General features: G+C 48.3%; 1 protein-coding gene across 3 annotated transcripts in view; it reads right to left on the bottom strand.

Annotated features, from left to right (window-relative positions):
* The window catches only part of ZNF512 (zinc finger protein 512), a 337392-nt gene that overhangs the window by 36603 nt on the left and 281999 nt on the right, over window positions 1-18790 (bottom strand). For all 3 annotated transcript variants that reach the window (XM_069605439.1, XM_069605440.1, XM_069605441.1), the window contains one exon: window positions 15633-15695. In XM_069605439.1, coding sequence (XP_069461540.1) covers window positions 15633-15695 — 63 coding nt within the window. The remainder of the gene's footprint in view (window positions 1-15632; window positions 15696-18790) is intronic.

The following is an 18790-nucleotide window of genomic DNA, read 5'->3' as shown; positions in this document are numbered from 1 at the left end:
TGCAATACAGGGTTAGTAAAACAAGATAAATAATAAGGGCCAGCTGGTGGCAAGTGCAAGGTAAGTGCAGACAAGTGCTGGGAAGGGGGGGCTGTAGGGATACAGAGACAGTCCCGCAGTGCATGGGTTGCCAGGGAGGCAGTGCAGGGCAGTCCAGGGAGTTGCTGTGCCAAGGAAAGAGATTGGCAAGTGGCCCAGTTGCAGATTCAGTGCCGTTTCAGTAATTAGCAGGGGAGAGGGGGAGAGAAAGCAGAAGCAAAGAGGAAGGTTTTGAGGTGCTTCCGGAACCGGAGATGGTTCTCCTCAAGTTTCAGGGAGGCAGGAAGGCTGTTCCAGAAGAGGGTGACAACATGTACTCATAAGTCACACCCATCTTCCTGTCTGTTGTAGATAAAAGTGTCTCTCTGGTTAACTGAGCCCTCTGCGGCTCTTGATCATAGTGCAGGTCTCCCTTGAGGTTTGTGCTGAGAGCAGACTTCTGTCTCCTTCAAATCACATCTCGGGAGGATAGCTCAGCAGCAACGTGCTCGCCTTGGAAGCAAGACGACATGGAGCAACACAGGTTCGATCCCCGGGTAGTGCTTAGAAACCTCTGGGTATTAAGTACGTTATAAATAACCTATCATATCATATTGTACTTCGTCCCTCTGAAAGGGGTCCACTCGGCAGGGGTTGCCTACGGTAAATAGTGGACCCTGTTATGAATGCACACAATACTTTACTGTTTTAACAATCATAAGTGTCCCGTGTATGGAAAACATAGAAACGAAATTCTCTCACCTGGGGATTTGGAGCAGAATAGCAGCTACGGATGTAGAAAACAAAGGTACCCAGATGGAGATGTTCTAGCTTCAGATGACTATTAGAATTCCCCCCCGAGAAACACCCAAAGACCCGGCACAAAGGCCAGGGCAAGGGGAGGTTCCCAGGGAAACCCTCCTGGGGAATAAAACCCTGTGGAGCTGCTAGTGAGCGTAGACTCCTGGAAACGTCCCGTGGAGGTAGATTACGCTATCCCGGGAGTATGGTGATGAATAGGCGTGTCTTTAAAGGATAGGATCCAGGGCAGAAGAATCAGATTGGCTAAAGGAAAATAGTGAAACAAAGTGATTAGAAATTATTCTGCCTAGTACTGGAAAAGACACTTCTAGAAACGGAACCCTTACCAAGGGATCAGATTGTAGTAAGACTTAGAAATGAGAGTGACCGACCATCCGGTAAGATCTGAAAGACTGTATAAACTGCAAGGTGTAGAACAAGGGAAAATGATGAACAAAACACTCAAAAGTAATTGGAAACAACCTGACCTCCAAGAGGGGAGTAGAGAACAATAGTTACCCTGAATAACCGGAGACCCCTTCAAGCTTGATGAGTGACTGCGGTTCAGAAGGGATGAGCGTACAGGGTGTTGCGTCTGGGAGACGAAGACAAACTAAGTCCGCAGGACAAGAAACAACAATTCTTATAAATGTTTCAGAAGAAAAGGGTGCCTACCAAAGGAAACCCTAGTAACCAACACCGGTCGAAGGCGGTGAAATTCTCTCAAGGCGAGTGGCTTGGGCGGCTCTAAAAGAACCCCAGAATGGGAAGGCAACGAAGCGTCCTAAAGTAAACACATATTGTTACGCTCACCTGATTCCCACAGGGGCGTCGATCTGGACCTGCCCGCTGTTGCTTCCACCAGAGTAACACGTAGAGCCGAGATGACTGACTGGACAGACCCCTTTAGCTTCGTTTGTTGGACTCGTACGAATATCTTTCTGCAATGGAGAAAGGGAATTAACCTCCCGTAATCTGAGCGTTAACCCGCCTTCCCACTCCCCTTGTCTACCCACTGAACACTCCTGAAGTTCCCTCTTAATCTCACCTGAAGATTTGGAAAGATGAGCTCTCCATCCTGCGTCGAGCGCAGGGGCGCATAGACGACCAGTTACTTCACTGGCGTGGAGGAATTGGTGAGTTCCAGTATTGACTCCAAGTCCAATTGTTCGTAAGAGTTCAAAAGTCTGATCTTCACTCTGCCAGATTCCTTGCAGGTTGTGGATTTAAACCACCAGAAGAGTTCCAAGTGGCAATTGGTAAGATCCTGGTAAGTCTATTGTGGTTCTCCCCTTTGGGGCCGGGGTACAGCGATGATGCAGAATTAACTGCGCAGACCCGAAATGAGGTGAGTACCCCCCTGTGGTAAATCAGGTAAGTCTTTGGGGTTAGGTTGTATTGTCCTTGTTTTTTCCCCTTAGGGGCCGGGGTGCGGCGGTGATGCGGAATTTACTGCGCCGACCCGAGATGAGGTGAGTACCCCCCTGTGGTAATCAGGTAAGTCTTTGGGGGTGATTTGTATTGTCCTTGCTCACCTATCTGTTCTTGTCTCCCCCAGGTGTTGAAGAATGGCCTGGAGATGCTGGATTCGCGATGGAGTAAAGGAATGCAGCCTCGGTTGGTGAGTTCAGTGCGACTCTGCGAGGTGCGTGGCAATGCACCTGAGAAGGCTTCTCTCTTCCAGATCGACGATGTGCTGGATCAAGGATTCAGGTAAGGGTTTTGTTCTGACCTCTTCTCCTTCTCCTTTTCTTGTTCCAGGTGTTCCAGGGCTGAAGCGGGCGTGGCTGAAGACTGGAGCTGCTGAAGACACGGTGAGCGTTACGCTGCAGCAAGCAGAATAACGCAAAGCACGTGTGGCTGTCCGGGTGTGGCTTAAATAGCCTTGGAAGAAGTCCCAGGTAAGTATTCTTCCACAGCCCCACCCGAGAGGAAAGGAGTCCCTGAGGTAAAGTAGTCCCTTTAAGCCTCATTTGGCTTGTGGCTTCGTGCAGCATGGTCTGCATCAGGTAGGTATGCAGCATGGTCTGCAACAGGTAAGATTTCTGTAATGAGCCTGGCGCCCATGGCGCCAGGACTGACTTTATTCTTATGAGCCTGGTGCCATAGGCACCAGGACTGTAGCCAAAGAGCCCCTAACTGGGGTTTTTGGGCATGCTTCAAGTGGCATGATGCCTGCTTCCAGGGTTGCTGGGCCTGGTCTGGCTTTCCGGGGGCAGGCATCGTGACAGCACTCCCCCTCAAGGCCCCTCCTAAAGCTGTTCTCCCTCTCGGCCTTGGTTTGTCTGGAAATTCTTGGTGGAACCTTTTCACTAATTGAGGTGCATGCGCATGGTCACTAGGCTCCCAAGATCTTTCTTGTGGACCATACCCTTTCCAATCAATGAGATAGAAGAGTTTTGATCTCACCCTTTTAGAGTCCAAAATATTCTTGACTTCGAATTCGGGTTCCCCGTCTATGAGGATAGGTTCAGGTGGGGTGGTTAGTCTAGTTCCTGGTTGCACAGGCTTCAAAAGAGACACGTGACAAACAGGATGAACACGCATATGACCAGGCAGGTCCAACTTGACGGCCACTGGGTTAATAATAGCCTTAATAGAATAAGGTCCCAAGTACCTGGGGTTAAAATTCTGTGTTCCCTTGAGTGGTAAGTACTTGGTGGCTAACCATACTTGGTCCCCTACTTGGTATTGTAGTGCTTCTCTCCTGTGTTGATCAGCATCCTTCTTGTATTTATCCTTAGCCTTTTGTAAATGTGCAGTCACTTCTTTAAAGGCTTGTGTGATAACAGCGTGGAGATGGTCCACCGCAGGCATCTCTAAATGCTGGGGAGAATCTAAGTCTGAGGTTCGAGGATGGTGACCATATATGGTAAAAAAGGGCTTAGTTTAGTTCCTGAGTGTACAGAAATATTGTCTGCATACTTGGCGATCCAAAGAATGTCTTTCCAATCCTCCTCAGATTGATGTAGCATACAACGTAGGTATTGCTCAAGAGTCTGGTTGGTTCTCTCAGTTTGACCGTCGGCCTGGGGATGGTGGCTGGTTGAAAGCCTAACATCAATTTGTGCCAGCTGGCAGCACTTCCTCCAAAAATGTGAAATAAGTTGACTTCCCCGGTCTGAAATTAACACGGAAGGAAAACCATGTAGACGGACAACATTTTCAAGGAACTCCTTGGCCAGGATTGAAGCTGAAGGTATTCCTTTTAAAGGAATGAAATGGGCCATTTTAGAAAAAAGATCTACAATAACTAGAATGGTGTTATAACCTTTGCACAGGGGTTAATCTGTGATAAAGTCTAATGACAAGGTATGCCAAGGAGTAGGTGGTATGTCTAACGGTTGTAATAATCCAGCGGGTTTTTTCTTTTCCCCTTTATTTTGAGCGCAAATGCCACAAGACATGACAAACAACTTGACATCTTTTCGCCAGGTGGGCCACCAAAACTGTTTCTTGATTTTGGCTTCAGTTTTAGCAATGCCAGGATGTCCTTCCATCAAGGTGTCGTGGTAATGAGAAATGACAAATTTCTGAAGTTCCTCTAGTGGCAAAAATAGCCGGCCTTGGTAATAAGGTAGATTGTTGGTGACAATACTCTGGGCCTTTCCTTGCCCAGCCCTGTAAGGCATCGGAATCAAAGAGTTGATGGACCTTTTCTTGAATGTCCTCCAGAGTGTATGGATGTCAGACCAAGGATCCTCTGTTCAGGAATTATGGGTACAGGTTCTAAAGCTCTTTCTGTTTCTCCCTTTCCTATTCGGGACAGGGCGTCAGCTTTTCCATTTTTAGAACCTGGTCGATAGGTTATTACAAAATCAAACTCGGCGAAGAACAATGCCCAACGAAGTTGGCGTGAAGATTGGGCCTTGGCTACCTTTAGGTATTGTAAGTTGCGGTGATCAGTGATGACCGTAATGGTATGCCTGGCGCCCAGCAGATAGTGCCGCCAAGCCTTGAAGGCGGACTTGATGGCCAACAGTTCCTTGTCGGTTATAGCATAATTTAATTCGGGAGCCGAAAACTTTCTTGACCAAAACGCCACTGGGTGCAGCTGGTTAGTTTCGGGATCCTTTTGGGAGAGCACTGCTCCCATAGCTGAACTGGATGCATCTGTTTCCACTATGTAGGGAAGCTCTGGGCGCGGGTGTCGTAATACAGGAGCGGACGTGAATTTCTTTTTTAACTCTTGGAAGGCGTTCTCGGCTTCTTCTGTCCATGTAAAGCGTTTATTCTTTCGCAATAGTGTTGTAATGGGATGTACAATGTGTGAGAAGTCCGGGATAAACCTGCGGTAGAAATTGGCAAAGCCGAGCATGCTTTGCACTCCTTTGACTGAGCTTGGCGAAGGCCAATTAAGAATTGCGTCAACCTTCCGTGTATCCATCCGGATTCCTTTCGGGGTCAGAATAAATCCAAGAAACTCTACTTCCGTAGTGTGAAAGATGCACTTTTCCAGTTTAGCGTATAACTTATACTGGCGTAACTTTTCTAGGACTGCTCGGACGTGCTTTACATGATCGGATTCTGATAGGGAGTATACTAAGATATCGTTGATGTAAATGACTACACAAACATCGATGAGCTCTCGGAAGACATTGTTCATGAAGAACTGGAAGGCTGCTGGTGCGTTACACATTCCGAAAGGCATCACCTGGTACTCAAATAATCCATACTTGGTGCGAAAAGCAGTCTTCCATTCGTCACCCTCTTTGACGCGTACCAGATGATATGCCCCCCGAAGGTCTAGGTTTGTGTATATACAAGCGTTCTTTACCTGGTCTAGTATAGTTCAGGGATCAAAGGCAATGGGTACCGATTCTTGATAGTTATCTGATTCAGCGGGCGGTAGTCAATGCATGTTCTAAGGTCGCATTCCTTTTTTGGCACGAAGAACAAAGCGGAAGATGCAGGGGACTTGGACGGGCGGATGAAGCCATTAGCAAGATACTGGTCTAGGTACTGGCGCAAGTGGAGATTTTCAGGTTCTGTGAGGGCATAGATTCTGCTGCAAGGTGGTTGTGCTCCTGGTATGAGATCTATTTGACAATCATACGATCTGTGCGGTGGTAAGGTGTTTGCCTGCTCCTTTTGAAAAACATCCTGAAAGTCTTGGTATTCAGCAGGTAATTGTATGGCAGCTGGGATTATTGGAGCCAGTATTGAATTTAGAGTTCTCTTTGGGTAACAGGTGTTAGCACATTCTGGGAAGGTTAGTCTCTTCTCTCGCCAATCAATACAGGGCTTGTGTTTTTCCAACCAAGGGATTCCCAGTATCAATTGAAACTGTGGAGCCTTGATTAAATCAAACACCATAACCTCTCGGTGTCCATCCTGACCCAGCAAAGTCATCTCTGCAGTGGAATGAGTTACGGGCCCAGAGGCAATTTCAGTTCCATCAACAGTGGTGATGACATCGGTAGTGGTCTTTCGGGTGAGAGGTAGATTCATCCTATAAGCCAATCTGTAGTCCAAATAGTTTCCCATGGCTCCACTATCTACGTACGCCTTTACCGCGTGCATGCGTGATGGCTGCTCTGGATCTATAAGGACCATGGGTATGGTGAAATGCGAGGTCAGAGTGTCCTTCTTTAAGCTCGGCAAGCTGACCTCTACGCTTGCCGGGCGTGATCGTTTCCCGAGTCAGGTTTCAAGTGGTTTTCGTCTGCTGCTCCTATAGTTTTCTTGGGTGGTTTTACAGGGCAGTTCCGAAGGAAATGACCAGTAGCTCCGCAATATAAACATAATTGCTGTTGCCATCTTCTTTCCCTTTCCTTCAGGGTTAAGGGTCCTCTAACCCCCCCGATTTGCATGGGTTCTGAGGCATCTACCCCCTTCGAGGGTACATAGGTTTTAACCAAAACCTTGTTTTCAAACTTGGTTCGATCAGCCTTTCTGGTTTGAAGTCTGTGATCTAACTGGACCACAAAATCTATATATTCAGCACAGTCTAAAGGCGGGTTCACGACTTGGGCTAAAACATCCTTGAGTTCTCCCCGAAGCCCTCGATGGAATAATGTAATTCGCTTGGCTTCAGGCCATGCGGTTTCCACAACTAATCTATTGAAAGTTGCAATGTAAGATAAAAGATCCTGATTACCTTGCCGTAAGGATAAAAGTTTGTTATCCAAAGCCTGTCCTTGGGAATGTCGGGCGAACAGTCTTTCCATGCTAGTTCGAAAACCTTGGAAATCTCGAAGAATCGGGTCATCCTGATTTACTAGCGGAATGGACCAGTCCGCTGCACTGCCACTGAGATATGACAGTACAAAAGCTACCTTGGCTGAATCGTTTGGGAAAGCTCCAGGTCTACGTAAAAAGTGTAAGCGACATTGATTCATGAATATAGCAAATCTTTTAGGGTCTCCGGCAAAGTGTTCAGGCGGAGCCAAGGGAACGGCTCCAGGAAGGTTTATCTGCACAGGGTTACTCAGTGGCACCGGAGCTGGGCTGGCCCCGAGTCCAGGTAGAGGTGTTTGTCCAGCCTGGCTTTGTAATAGCTGTCTGGCCAAATCATCAGTTCGTTCTTTTGACACTATCAATTCCCTCCTGAGGGCATTGGTTTCCTGGCAGGCAGAATGCACTTCGGCCCTTAGTTCCCCTAATAATTGGGCCAACTGATCGGTTTCCGAGGTCTCCATCACGCCCAGGTGGGTATTTGTGGGTAGGCTTCGCGTTCTGTTACGCTCACCTGATTCCCACGGGGGCGTCGATCTGGATTGGCCCGCTGTTGCTTCCACCAGAGTAACACGTAGAGCCGAGATGACTGACTGGACAGACCCACTTAGCTTTGTTTGTTGGACTCGTACGAATATCTTTCTGCAATGGAGAAAGGGAATTAACCTCCCGTAATCTGAGCGTTAACCCGCCTTCCCACTCCCCTTGTCTACCCACTGAACACTCCTGAAGTTCCCTCTTAATCTCACCTGAATATTTGGAAAGATGAGCTCTCCATCCTGCGTCGAGCGCGTAAATGACCAGTTACTTCACTGGCGTGGAGGAATTGGTGAGTTCCAGTATTGACTCCAAGTCCAATTGTTCGTAAGAGTTCAAAAGTCTGATCTTCACTCTGCCAGATTCCTTGCAGGTTGCGGATTTAAACCACCAGAAGAGTTCCAAGTGGCAATTGGTAAGATCCTGGTAAGTCTATTGTGGTTCTCCCCTTTGGGGCCGGGGTACAGCGATGATGCAGAATTAACTGTGCAGACCCGAAATGAGGCGAGTATCCCCCTGTGGTAAATCAGGTAAGTCTTTGGGGTTAGGTTGTATTGTCCTTGTATTTTCCCCTTAGGGGCCAGGGTGCGGCGGTGATGCGGAATTGACTGCGCCGACCCGAGATGAGGGGAGTACCCCCTATGGTAAATCAGGTAAGTCTTTGGGGGTGGTTTGTATTGCCCTTGCTCACCACCTATCTGTTCTTGTCTCCCCCAGGTGTTGAAGAATGGCCTGGAGATGCTGGATTCGCGATGGAGTAAAGGAATGCAGCCTCGGTTGGTGAGTTCAGCGCGGCTCTGCGAGGTGCGTGGCAATGCACCTGAGAAGGCTTCTCTCTTCCAGATCGACGATGTGCTGGATCAAGGATTCAGGTAAGGGTTTTGTTCTGACCTCTTCTCCTTCTCCTTTTCTTGTTCCAGGTGTTCCAGGGCTGAAGCGGGCGTGGCTGAAGACTGGAGCTGCTGAAGACACGGTGAGCGTTACGCTGCAGCAAGCAGAATAACGCAAAGCACGTGTGGCTGTCCGGGTGTGGCTTAAATAGCCTTGGAAGAAGTCCCAGGTAAGTATTCTTCCACAGCCCCACCCGAGAGGAAAGGAGTCCCTGAGGTAAAGTAGTCCCTTTAAGCCTCATTTGGCTTGTGGCTTCGTGCAGCATGGTCTACATCAGGTAGGCATGCAGCATGGTCTGCAACAGGTAAGATTTCGCGCCAGGACTGACTTTATTCTTATGAGCCTGGCGCCATAGGCGCCAGGACTGTAGCCAAAGAGCCCCTAACTGGGGTTTTTGGGCATGCTTCAAGTGGCATGATGCCTGCTTCCGGGGTTGCTGGGCCTGGTCTGGCTTTCCGGGGGCAGGCATTGTGACACATATAAACACAACAAAGATCAATTAGTTTCAATAGAAAAGTGGCAATAAGAATATATTCCCCAAAGGTAAGTCAGAGGAGAAAGAGGAACAAAATTCCCTGACACGGACTCACATAGCGTTCGCAAGCTCCTTGGAGAGTAGCAACACGTCCTTGTCTGGGAGAAGCAGACAGATAAGCTGTCGGCGCGTTGGCCTGGAAACGTTGCAAGGCATTCTGGGGAGCGGCGCCTAGACTGCTGCACATACTGCACTGGACTGCAGGAGCCACCATGTTGGGTTCAGGCATTGCGTTAGGATTAACGCTGATAGTCGTGACAGACCCAGACAGGCCATTCACTGTCCTTCATTCAGAGGGGTGGGAAACTAGCTTCAAGCTGACACATTGCATATCCAAGAGGACTTATTCCTGCCTTCCTCTTGTCCATTCTGCGATCAAGCCTGACGCAGGCCTGTTCCAATTAACTCCTATTAGTATGAGCTGCCACCAGCCGTTTAGACAATAGGAAGTCAGATACATGGAGCCTCTGATATTTTAATTAGGCTGCCCATTGCCAGAAGAAGGTGTTGCCTTCCCCCTTCTTGAGATGCTTTTATGTACCCGTGGCTGTTACATTGCAGCTGAACATGACAGGGGAGGACGGCACCTGTAGGCTGTGTCCTCACGGAGTACACGTGACTATGCGTTCGTCGGGCGGTGAGCAGGGAAAACGTGTGCGGAATGGCCTCTCACATTTTCGGAGGTTGATCTCTCATCATTCATTTTCATTTCCAAAAAATCAAAGCCCAGGCGAGCGTACACTCCCTGTGCAGATGGTCGAATTCCTCACACTTGTCCTCTCTCTGTCTTCCCTCCCTTATCTTGTCACACCTAGAAACCCTTCTGTACAGGCGCGTTATAAATGACTTATCATATATCATATCAGAAATCACCCAGTGTTGACGCGAGGATTACTTCTGTTGGGCGAGGATAGCGGCACTGATTTCCAAATATTGCTTCACAAATGTTGACATTTTTGAGGCATACATAGTAGTTACTTCTAACATTTTTAATTAACTAAGTGTACAGAACTACATTTCTAATGTCCTTATATTGGGCCTAAGGATTGACAGTATTATATCAAAGAAATTTGCTTTATACACGTGATGTGCAAGGCCTGGAGTCACTGGTTCTGTGGGTATCGGAAATTGACATGGATATGTCTATCAGATTAACAATATTTGGCAGATAGGTAAAACACAAAATGTTGCAACTTTTTAGTGGTCTTCCAGAAATTTTGCAGCACATTTAAAGGTGATAAAGTGTGTGCTTTGTTGGTGCGAATACAAAATCACTACAAACTGGGCAGTCCGTCTTCCTAAGTAAAAGACAAATGTAGTAGGAAAAAAATGTTATGCTCATCAGGCAAAGAACACAAGATTCCATGCAGAGCTACAGTGAGGCTGTCAGTGGAGTGGAAACCATTCAAGCAGGCTCGGTGGACATAGTAGACCTAGGGTTGGGTGTGGGCTTGTGTTTGCTTACTTGCTAAACAAGTGCTTCTGCCCTTGCAAGTGCGAAGAAGGGGTTAAGAGGTGGGATGCTCATGCACTTGGGCCACATTCTCAGTGTGTACAAGGTGGTGGAGGGAATTCAACCTGGGAGGTGCACATTAAGGGCCAAACAGGTTACACCTATGCTTGGGTGATCCAAGGAAGCGTAAATGGGACAGCTCCTACTTGGCCAAAATGCGGCCAAATGGTCCAGTACTGGAGACAGACTACACTTCCACGGCTTTAAAAAAAGTCAGCAATGTTACAAGCGAAGAAGCCACATTAAGAAGAAGCCAGCTTTATCCATACATACAACTGCACAGTTGGAGCAAGTATAGTGCAAGGAGGAGTGGTGGGGAAGGGGGGGAGGGGGTTGTCACTAAAAAATTGAAAGGTGGAACAGAAAGGATTAGATGGGGGGGGGGATGAACTGCATGACACAGCTCTTTTATATGTCAAAAAGTCAAAGGTCCAGAGCAGCCCCTCCATGCTATATCATTGAATTGAATGGATTGTTTATTTGTATAGCTCCTATACACACTGTGTTTCAAAGCACTTCATGGAGGAAGGGAACAAGGGAGAATACAGTTACATTCTTACAGGTCTTTGAAACAAATAAGAATGTGAAAATAACTATAATATATCAGATCATATCAGATAGTACAAGTGGATGGAACAAAAAGGGAGAGGAGGGAAAGGAAAAAAGGAGACAAGACTAGCATTGACATTACTATGCCCTACGACAATTGTTGCAGTGCATGAATGACAAGAGGTAGGGGAGGAGGTGAGGTGGGGAGAAGTGGAGAGAAGGGATAGGGAGAGGATCAGAACAAGGACTATCTAGAAAGGTCAAAGACTAATCAAGGTAGTGCTGGGGGGGAGAAGACGAGGAGGGAAGGGGGGGGGGAGAAGACGAGGAGGGAAGGGGGAGACAGACAGCTGAGGGACAAATGATAAGAGTAAGTGCCAAGATATAAATGAAAAAGGTGGGGGGCAAGAAGGGAGCTACTATTACTATGCCTGACGGCAATTGAAGTAGTGCCAAACTTTCACAGGACAAGGGGAGGGCGAGGAAGGAGGGGAGGGCAGGCGACTACAAAAGACAGGCAGCAACGATTACTATGCCTGACGGAAATTGGGGTAGAACAATCGTTCATGGGACAAGGGCGGGAGGCTGCAAAAGACAGGCGGCTACAAATTACTATACCGGACGGCAATTGGGGTAGTGCCACAATTTGACAGAAGGAAAGAAAAGGGAAGGGAAGGGAAAGAGGGGATGCAGGGGAGGAGGAGGAGAAAGGGAGGTAGTGAGGGGGGCACAGGGTGCTCAAAAGGAAGGCCAGGGGTGAGAGAGGGGCAAAGAGACACTCACAGAGGGCAGGGGGAGGGCTTTGAGACACTCACAGGGGGCGGGGGCATGGAGACTCACAGGGGGTCAGGAGTGCTTGGAGACACTCACGGGGGCAGGGGGCTTGGAAACACTCACATGGGCAGGGGGGCTTGGAAACACTCACAGGGGCGCTTGGAGACACTCACAGGGTGGCTGGGGGGCCTGGAAATACTCATGGGGGCAGGGGGCTTGGAGACACTCATGGGGGTGGGGGGGCTTGGAGACACTCACGGGGGTGGGGGGGCTTGGAGACACTCATGGGGGGTAGGGAGGCTTGGAAACACTCACAGGGGTGGGGGGGCTTGGAGACTCACAGGGGGTCGGGAGTGCTTGGAGACACTAACGGGGCAGGGGGGGGTTTGGAAACATTCACGGGGGGCTTGGAAACACTCACAGGGGCACAGGGGCTTGGCGGCTAAACTAAATGGGGTTGGGGGGCTTGGAACTCACGGGGAGGGAAGCTTGGAAACTCACAGGGGCCAGGGGGGCTTGGAGACACTCACAGGGGCTGGGGGGCTTGGAGACACTCACAGGGGCTGGGGGGCTTGGAGACACTCACAGGGGAGGCAAGGGGCCTTGGAAACACTACCAGGGGGCCATGGGGGGGCCTTGGAAACACTACCAGGGGCAGAGGGGTCTTGGAGACACGGGGGCAGAGGGGGCTTGGAGACACTCACGGGGCAGAGGGGGCTTGGAGACACTCACGGGGCAGAGGGGGCTTGGAGACACTCACGGGGCAGAGGGGGCTTGGAGACACTCACGGGGCAGAGGGGGCTTGGAGACACTCACGGGGCAGAGGGGGCTTGGAGACACTCACGGGGCAGAGGGGGCTTGGAGACACTCACGGGGCAGAGGGGGCTTGGAGACACTCACGGGGCAGAGGGGGCTTGGAGACACTCACGGGGCAGAGGGGGCTTGGAGACACTCACGGGGCAGAGGGGGATTGGAGACACGGGGGCAGAGGGGGCTTGGAGACACTCACGGGGGGCAGAAAGAGGGGACTTGGAAACACTCACGGGGGGCAGAAAGAGGGGACTTGGAGACCCTCATGGGGGGGCAGGGGTGGTAGGCAAAGTTTGTATGCAGTACCCTTTGGGACCACAACACACAACTAGGACTACGGGTGTAAGCAAAACCAACCTTTGGTAGAAGTCCGTACTACACAGTTTTTGGTAGCGGAACTGAGCAGTCAGGCTTATCTCCAGAGGGAATGTGAGCTGTAATGATGTTAAACAGAGGTCTACAATCACAGGTGTTCAAACAAACTTCTTATACTCACGGTTCCTTTGTTAAATACTTATTAATTTAACGGTCAGTTATAAAACATTCATAAGAAGGAGGCAATATAATCACACACAAATATACTTCAGTGCTGTACACTCTAAGTTTCTGAGGCATTCAGAATACTTTGAAGGAGGAGCAAAAAGGGATAGGTTATCAGAACATAGAAAGAATACAGTTATTTCTTAGGCAGTGCAGATATTTTGAGTTCACCAGAAGAGACAATTCAATTCAATAGGCTAGGCCAAAGTCAATGGGCTAAAGTCTTGGATAGGATAAAGCAGTTCTGGTAGATACACGGAAAAGTCTCTGCAAAAGTTCTTAGGAATAGTTTGTAGCAAGAAGAATCATATGTTGGGTCACAAGCTGATTAGGCCTGTGAGTTGGGAAAGTTTCAAGCACTTTCACCGCGAGAGGCAAGTACTCTGTCTGGTTTTACAGTACCTTTACAAATGAAGAAAAAGATGCAGCTGGTGATCTCTGTTCCTGGCAGTTCCTGCAGATCTCGCTGTTCCTGGGCCTGGGCCTCATTCGTGGGGACAAGAGGGAGGACGTTGGGTGACTCCTGTACGGCACAGGGACTTGTCAAAAAGCTGGCAAATCTTCAATTCCGGTAGCTGTAGTCAAGCACACAAGCTTGTGTCCCTCTCCCTGGTTATTCGGTTTCCTGCAGCACTCTGAGGAAAATACAACCATCTCTGAGGTCCAGGTGGCTTAGTGTCGAGTTGATTGGTCCCACCAACTCAAAGGGAGAAGTCATCCTTGCAGGGCTTCTTTGTCGAGATGGAGATAGTGATTCGGACCTGTAGCAGGGTTTCACCGGGCAAAGCTCGTCTTCGGTTCTTTCGTTCCAGTGGTCGACTCTGCCTTCCAAGCCAAGAGACTCGCCTTTTATTCAGTTCTCTCCCATTCATTCCAGCCTAGCTGTCACTCACCCAGCAGGGTGGCTGTCCTTGCAGGACAGTCAGCCAGCCAATCACCACAGAGTGCATTTGGTTCTACTAGGAGACTAAGCACAGGGAGTTTCGGGCACCTCCCTCACTTACTGCCCACCCCAGACACTCGGGCCCCAGAGGCGGTCTTCACTCCTTAAGCCTGCCAAAGGCAAATGAACAAAGGAACCAAGCCTGGTTTGGCGCGCAGAGCAAAACTCTAGAAGGACATTTCCACACAGAAATGGCGAAAAAAAGAAGGCCCAGACCTGTTTTTACAGAGGGGGCTCGGACGCCATCTTGAAAAACAGGGCTCCCGTGATTTAACGCTACCAGTGTTCGCGGTCGGGAAAAATCATGGTAGTTCGTTGTAAAACCACCAGCCACTTCAAGAGGAAAGGGTAGCATTTGACTGCTAAATGAGTATCTAGACACAGGGGATATTAAGTAACCCCTCTAGCACTCTATTGTTAGAAATGGTGTACTGGGTCTAGGAATTTAAAAAGACTAGTAAAGTCAATTTCACTTTACTTACTCTGGGAAACAGTAGTTTATCCCAGAGAAGGTATTTAAACCATGGGGAGGTTTCCCTGTGTCACTGCACTGAGGGTGCTGTGTGACACAAATGAAAAGATGATGCCTAAAACTCGATAACCAAAGAAAAGACCAAGTAAAACACATTTCAAAACACATGAGTGTGGGAAAAAGGGCCATGCTCTCTCCAGGTAAAAAAATAAAGTCCTCAAAATCCAGCAAAGTTGCTGGGGGTCTCTAAGGGAATTAGCACATTTATAAGAATTCTCCCTAAGAGGGGCTGGGGGAGGCGGAGACAGGGGTAGACAGGGCCTTGATATGGGCCTTAGGTGAATGGCCGGTTCCCGCCTCCCGGTTGCTCTCATTGGCTTATCAAGCTAAGTGCAACAAATGGGAGGGGGAGCAGGGCCAACCCAAGGCAGCAGTTCAGATGGTAAAAACATTGCAGCCATGTTGGAAAGGCATTGTAACAATGAGGCTGAGTTGCATGATGCAGATGAAAGTCAGAAAAGCATGAAAGTAGAATGCCCACAAAAGCTCTGCTCCTCCACGACGTGCGTGGTACAAAACCATCAGTTATAGTGGCACCTCAGCTAGGAGACATGCTAGAACAGGACAGACGAGTGGAGAAGGTATCCTGGTACCAAAACCTGGTTAAGAGAACTAAGGGGAGGAGATGCAGCCCACCAGAATAAAAGACTTAGTCAAAGTGAACTGAAGTGTGGTCTTCAAACCACTGCCTGGTCGCCTTTCAGCCAGAGCCTCCCTTTAAGAAACTCATCTGGAAATATTGAGCTTCATTCTAGGCTTGCACTACCTCATCGTCATGCACTGTGCCATTTACGACAATAACAGCTTCTATTTCCTTACTACGAATGAAAAGAAAATGCAATTTTAACACAGATGAGACTTCTTTCAAGCATCAGCGATAAAGATTGTATGTGTAAGTGTTACTTCAAGACTGCTGCACCCGTCAAGTGCATTTCAGCTGCCTGGCTCAAGGTTCAATATGTGAATATGGGGAATGCAGCAATGGCTGGTCTAGTAAGAGGAAAATTCATACCTTTGCACAGCAGCCAAGGTGAGCTTTCAGTCCAGATACACTGCTATACACTGATTCACAGCCCTGAAAGGACAAGAAACGAGAAAGAATTGGTACATGAGAAACGGAAACATTCAAGCCACTAAATGCACCTGCAACAGTACTCTTGCCATGAGCGAAAAGGCCATCCAATCCGGCTTTTCTCTGAGGAATTTTGAGAGTTTTCGTAAAATGGGAAAAAAAAGTGAAACGTCTCAATTCAAAAAGGAAGAAACAGGACTGGATGGCGTTCACAGGCATGGACAGGGGAAACCTGAGAGCTCAACATGTGGTATATACAGCTCACTAATGTAAAATCTTACTGGGCGACTCCAATATTTCAGCAACCTTTCCGCTTATACATGAGTCAACAGATACACTTCAATGATTGACACAGCTCAACAGGGCCATGCAAGTCTACCAATTCCATTGCTGTTTTAAGAAAAAGACTCAATACCTAGCTACACCTTTGCTCTTAAAGAGCATGCGATTTAAAGGTTCAGAGTGATGCAGTAGCCATTAACTGCCATATCGTTGTGAAAATGACCCCCAGACCCCCATCCTTCCTCTGCTAGGACCAATCCAACTATTGGAATTGTTTCTCCACCTGCTTAGTCTACAACAGTAATAAGACGATCCAGTGTTTCAGATCCGTCAGTCTAGCACTTGTGCAAAATACATGACTTGACCAAGTTACTCACCGTAGTGACTACCTTACTCCTAAGTCCATAGTCCCCTTTCCTTCATACTTTTGGGACATTCCCTCCATCAGGACAGGAGGCACTGGAGCACTTTTGAAGCATCAAAAAATGTTTTGTCCTAGTTTTATTTTTACACGGGGCCACAGCACGTGACCGAAGCCTCGCCTTCCTGAGTTCCACCCCGCGCATCACGTTTCAGTCCTTTTCTATCGCCCAAGTCGAAGGACCATTAGCAAAATAGAGGCTACTTATTAGAGGGGACGCTGGGCGGGCGGACGGAGGAAAGGAGACTTTGGACTAAGATTAAGGTAGTCACTATAGGGAGTAACTTTGTTATACTCCTCCATCCCGTCCCCTTTCCTCCATACATTTGGGAGATTCTCAAGCACTGACCAAAGAAACGGGAGGATGGAAACTTCCCTTACTGGAACAGGTTCTTAAGAACTGCCTGGCCAAACCTGGCATCTGCCCAGGAGCTGAGGTGAAGACAATAGTGTCTGCAAAAAGCCGAAGGAGAAGCCCATTTAGCAGTCTTGGCTATGGACTCCCAAGGGACATATTCCTTGAAGGCAACAGCGGCTGCTTTGCCGCAGACCAAATGTGCATGAATGCCCTTTGGGGGCTGAAGGCCTTGAATTGTATAAGCCTGTGAGATGCATGAAGCGATCCAGCTGGAGATGGACTCTTTCGAAGTCGGTTTCACTTTTGGGTCACCGAAAGCAACAGAGTTATGAAGAACTTCTAAGTTTGCTTGTTCTGTCAGGGCTCATCTGACGTCTAGGTAATGTAGAACCCTCTCTGCATCCGAGACTGGGTTCAGAAAGAAAACCGGTAAGGATATGGATTGATTTTTGTGGAACTCAGAATTTTTGGAAGGAAAGAAGGATGAGTGCAAAGCACAACCTTATCCCTGTGGAAAGTTAGGAACGGAAGTTCGACAGAGAGAGCTTGAAGTTCACATATTTTTCTCACAGATGTTACCACAATCAAGAAAGCCACTTCCCAAGAAAGGAACTTGAGCTCGGTAGTGGCAATTGGTTTAAATGGCTTATGACGCAAAGCGGTGAGGACCACGTTCAAATCCCATTTCAGGTGAGGAGGCCTGACTGGCGGAAAGAGGTTAAGACCTGCAAAATGCCTCTTGATTACTGGGTTTGCCAATGAAAAAGAGCAACTGTCTGTAGACAGATAAGCTGTAATGGCTGATAGATATGTTCTGCACAATAAAACGTGGATGCCAGAGGCCGCAAGGTCTGATATAAACAACAAGACAGTCAATAGAAGCCTGCCGAGGATCAAGCTGTTTAGCTAGACACCAATGACAAAAACGAAGCCATTTACTTTTGTACTGAGCCCTCGTAGAAGGCGTACGTGTGGCCTGAATTATGCACATATTATCATACGAAAGGTTAAACTGCACTAAGGACCCAACCTCAGGTACCAGGCCGCAAAGCTGAAGGATTGTGGGGAGGGTTGCCACACCTGGTGATTGCTCTGGGGAAGGAGGTTGGGAATCTGCAGCAACCTGATCGAGTCGCATATCGATAGGTGCTGCACCTCCAAAAACCAGAACCTGGCTGGCCACCAAAGAGCTATGAAGAGGAAAGTGCAGTTGGAGGCACCACCGAGTTTCCAGAGTGACCGATGAATCAACGGCCAGGGTGGGAAGGCATGAGATATGATACAATGACATGCATTACTTGCCGTAATAGCATTTCTGATGATTCTATCTGCTTGGATTCATGTGCTGTGCCTATAGTCTGACATCTCGTAGTAATCACAAAGCATTGCATCTCGTCGAAAGGGGACGTTGACATGGGCGTGCTAGTAACACTATCCCTAATGTGACGTGTAGTGTACCCAAAATCCCTCACGCGTCTGGGTCCCGCTGGTTGTTTTTTCTGCCGTGAGGAAGCCTTATGACTATTGTGAGTGAGTACAGAGAGAGAAAGGAGTAAGAGGTCTATGTTCAGACTACTAAGAGGGGGGAGGAAGGGTTAATCATCAGTAATGCTATTACGGTAAGTAATACAAGTCTTCTCATGCTTGTAAATCTGCTTAGAATCACATGATATGATATGGCATTTATATAACGTGCCTATACACAAGTGTTTCAAGGTGAGGCAAGGGAGGGGGAACAAGGGGAGGACAGACAACGATCAAACTAGTCCAGGTGTCAACCAGATCGCGCAAGTGCATGAGATGAGGGAAGGGTCGGAAAGTGCGGGGGGGGGGGGAAGGGACAGTGCAGTACATGGGAATAGCATGCTGTGCATACACTAGTGAGCAGTACACAGAAATGGTGGTGGGATGTGTGAAGGAACAGTAGTAAAGAGATGTCTTAGTACCGCTTTTCCCACCTGAGAATCAGACCTAGAGTGATTATCTAGGCAGTAGTGTTTTGTAAAGGTGTGTACAGAAACTCCAGGTTGCTGCTTT

Source organism: Ambystoma mexicanum, chromosome 4p (genome assembly GCF_040938575.1).
Source record: "Ambystoma mexicanum isolate Mex_15411 chromosome 4p, UKY_AmexF1_1, whole genome shotgun sequence".
In the NCBI taxonomy this organism is placed as follows: domain Eukaryota; kingdom Metazoa; phylum Chordata; class Amphibia; order Caudata; family Ambystomatidae; genus Ambystoma; species Ambystoma mexicanum.
This window is presented reverse-complemented; position numbering and strand designations above follow the sequence as displayed.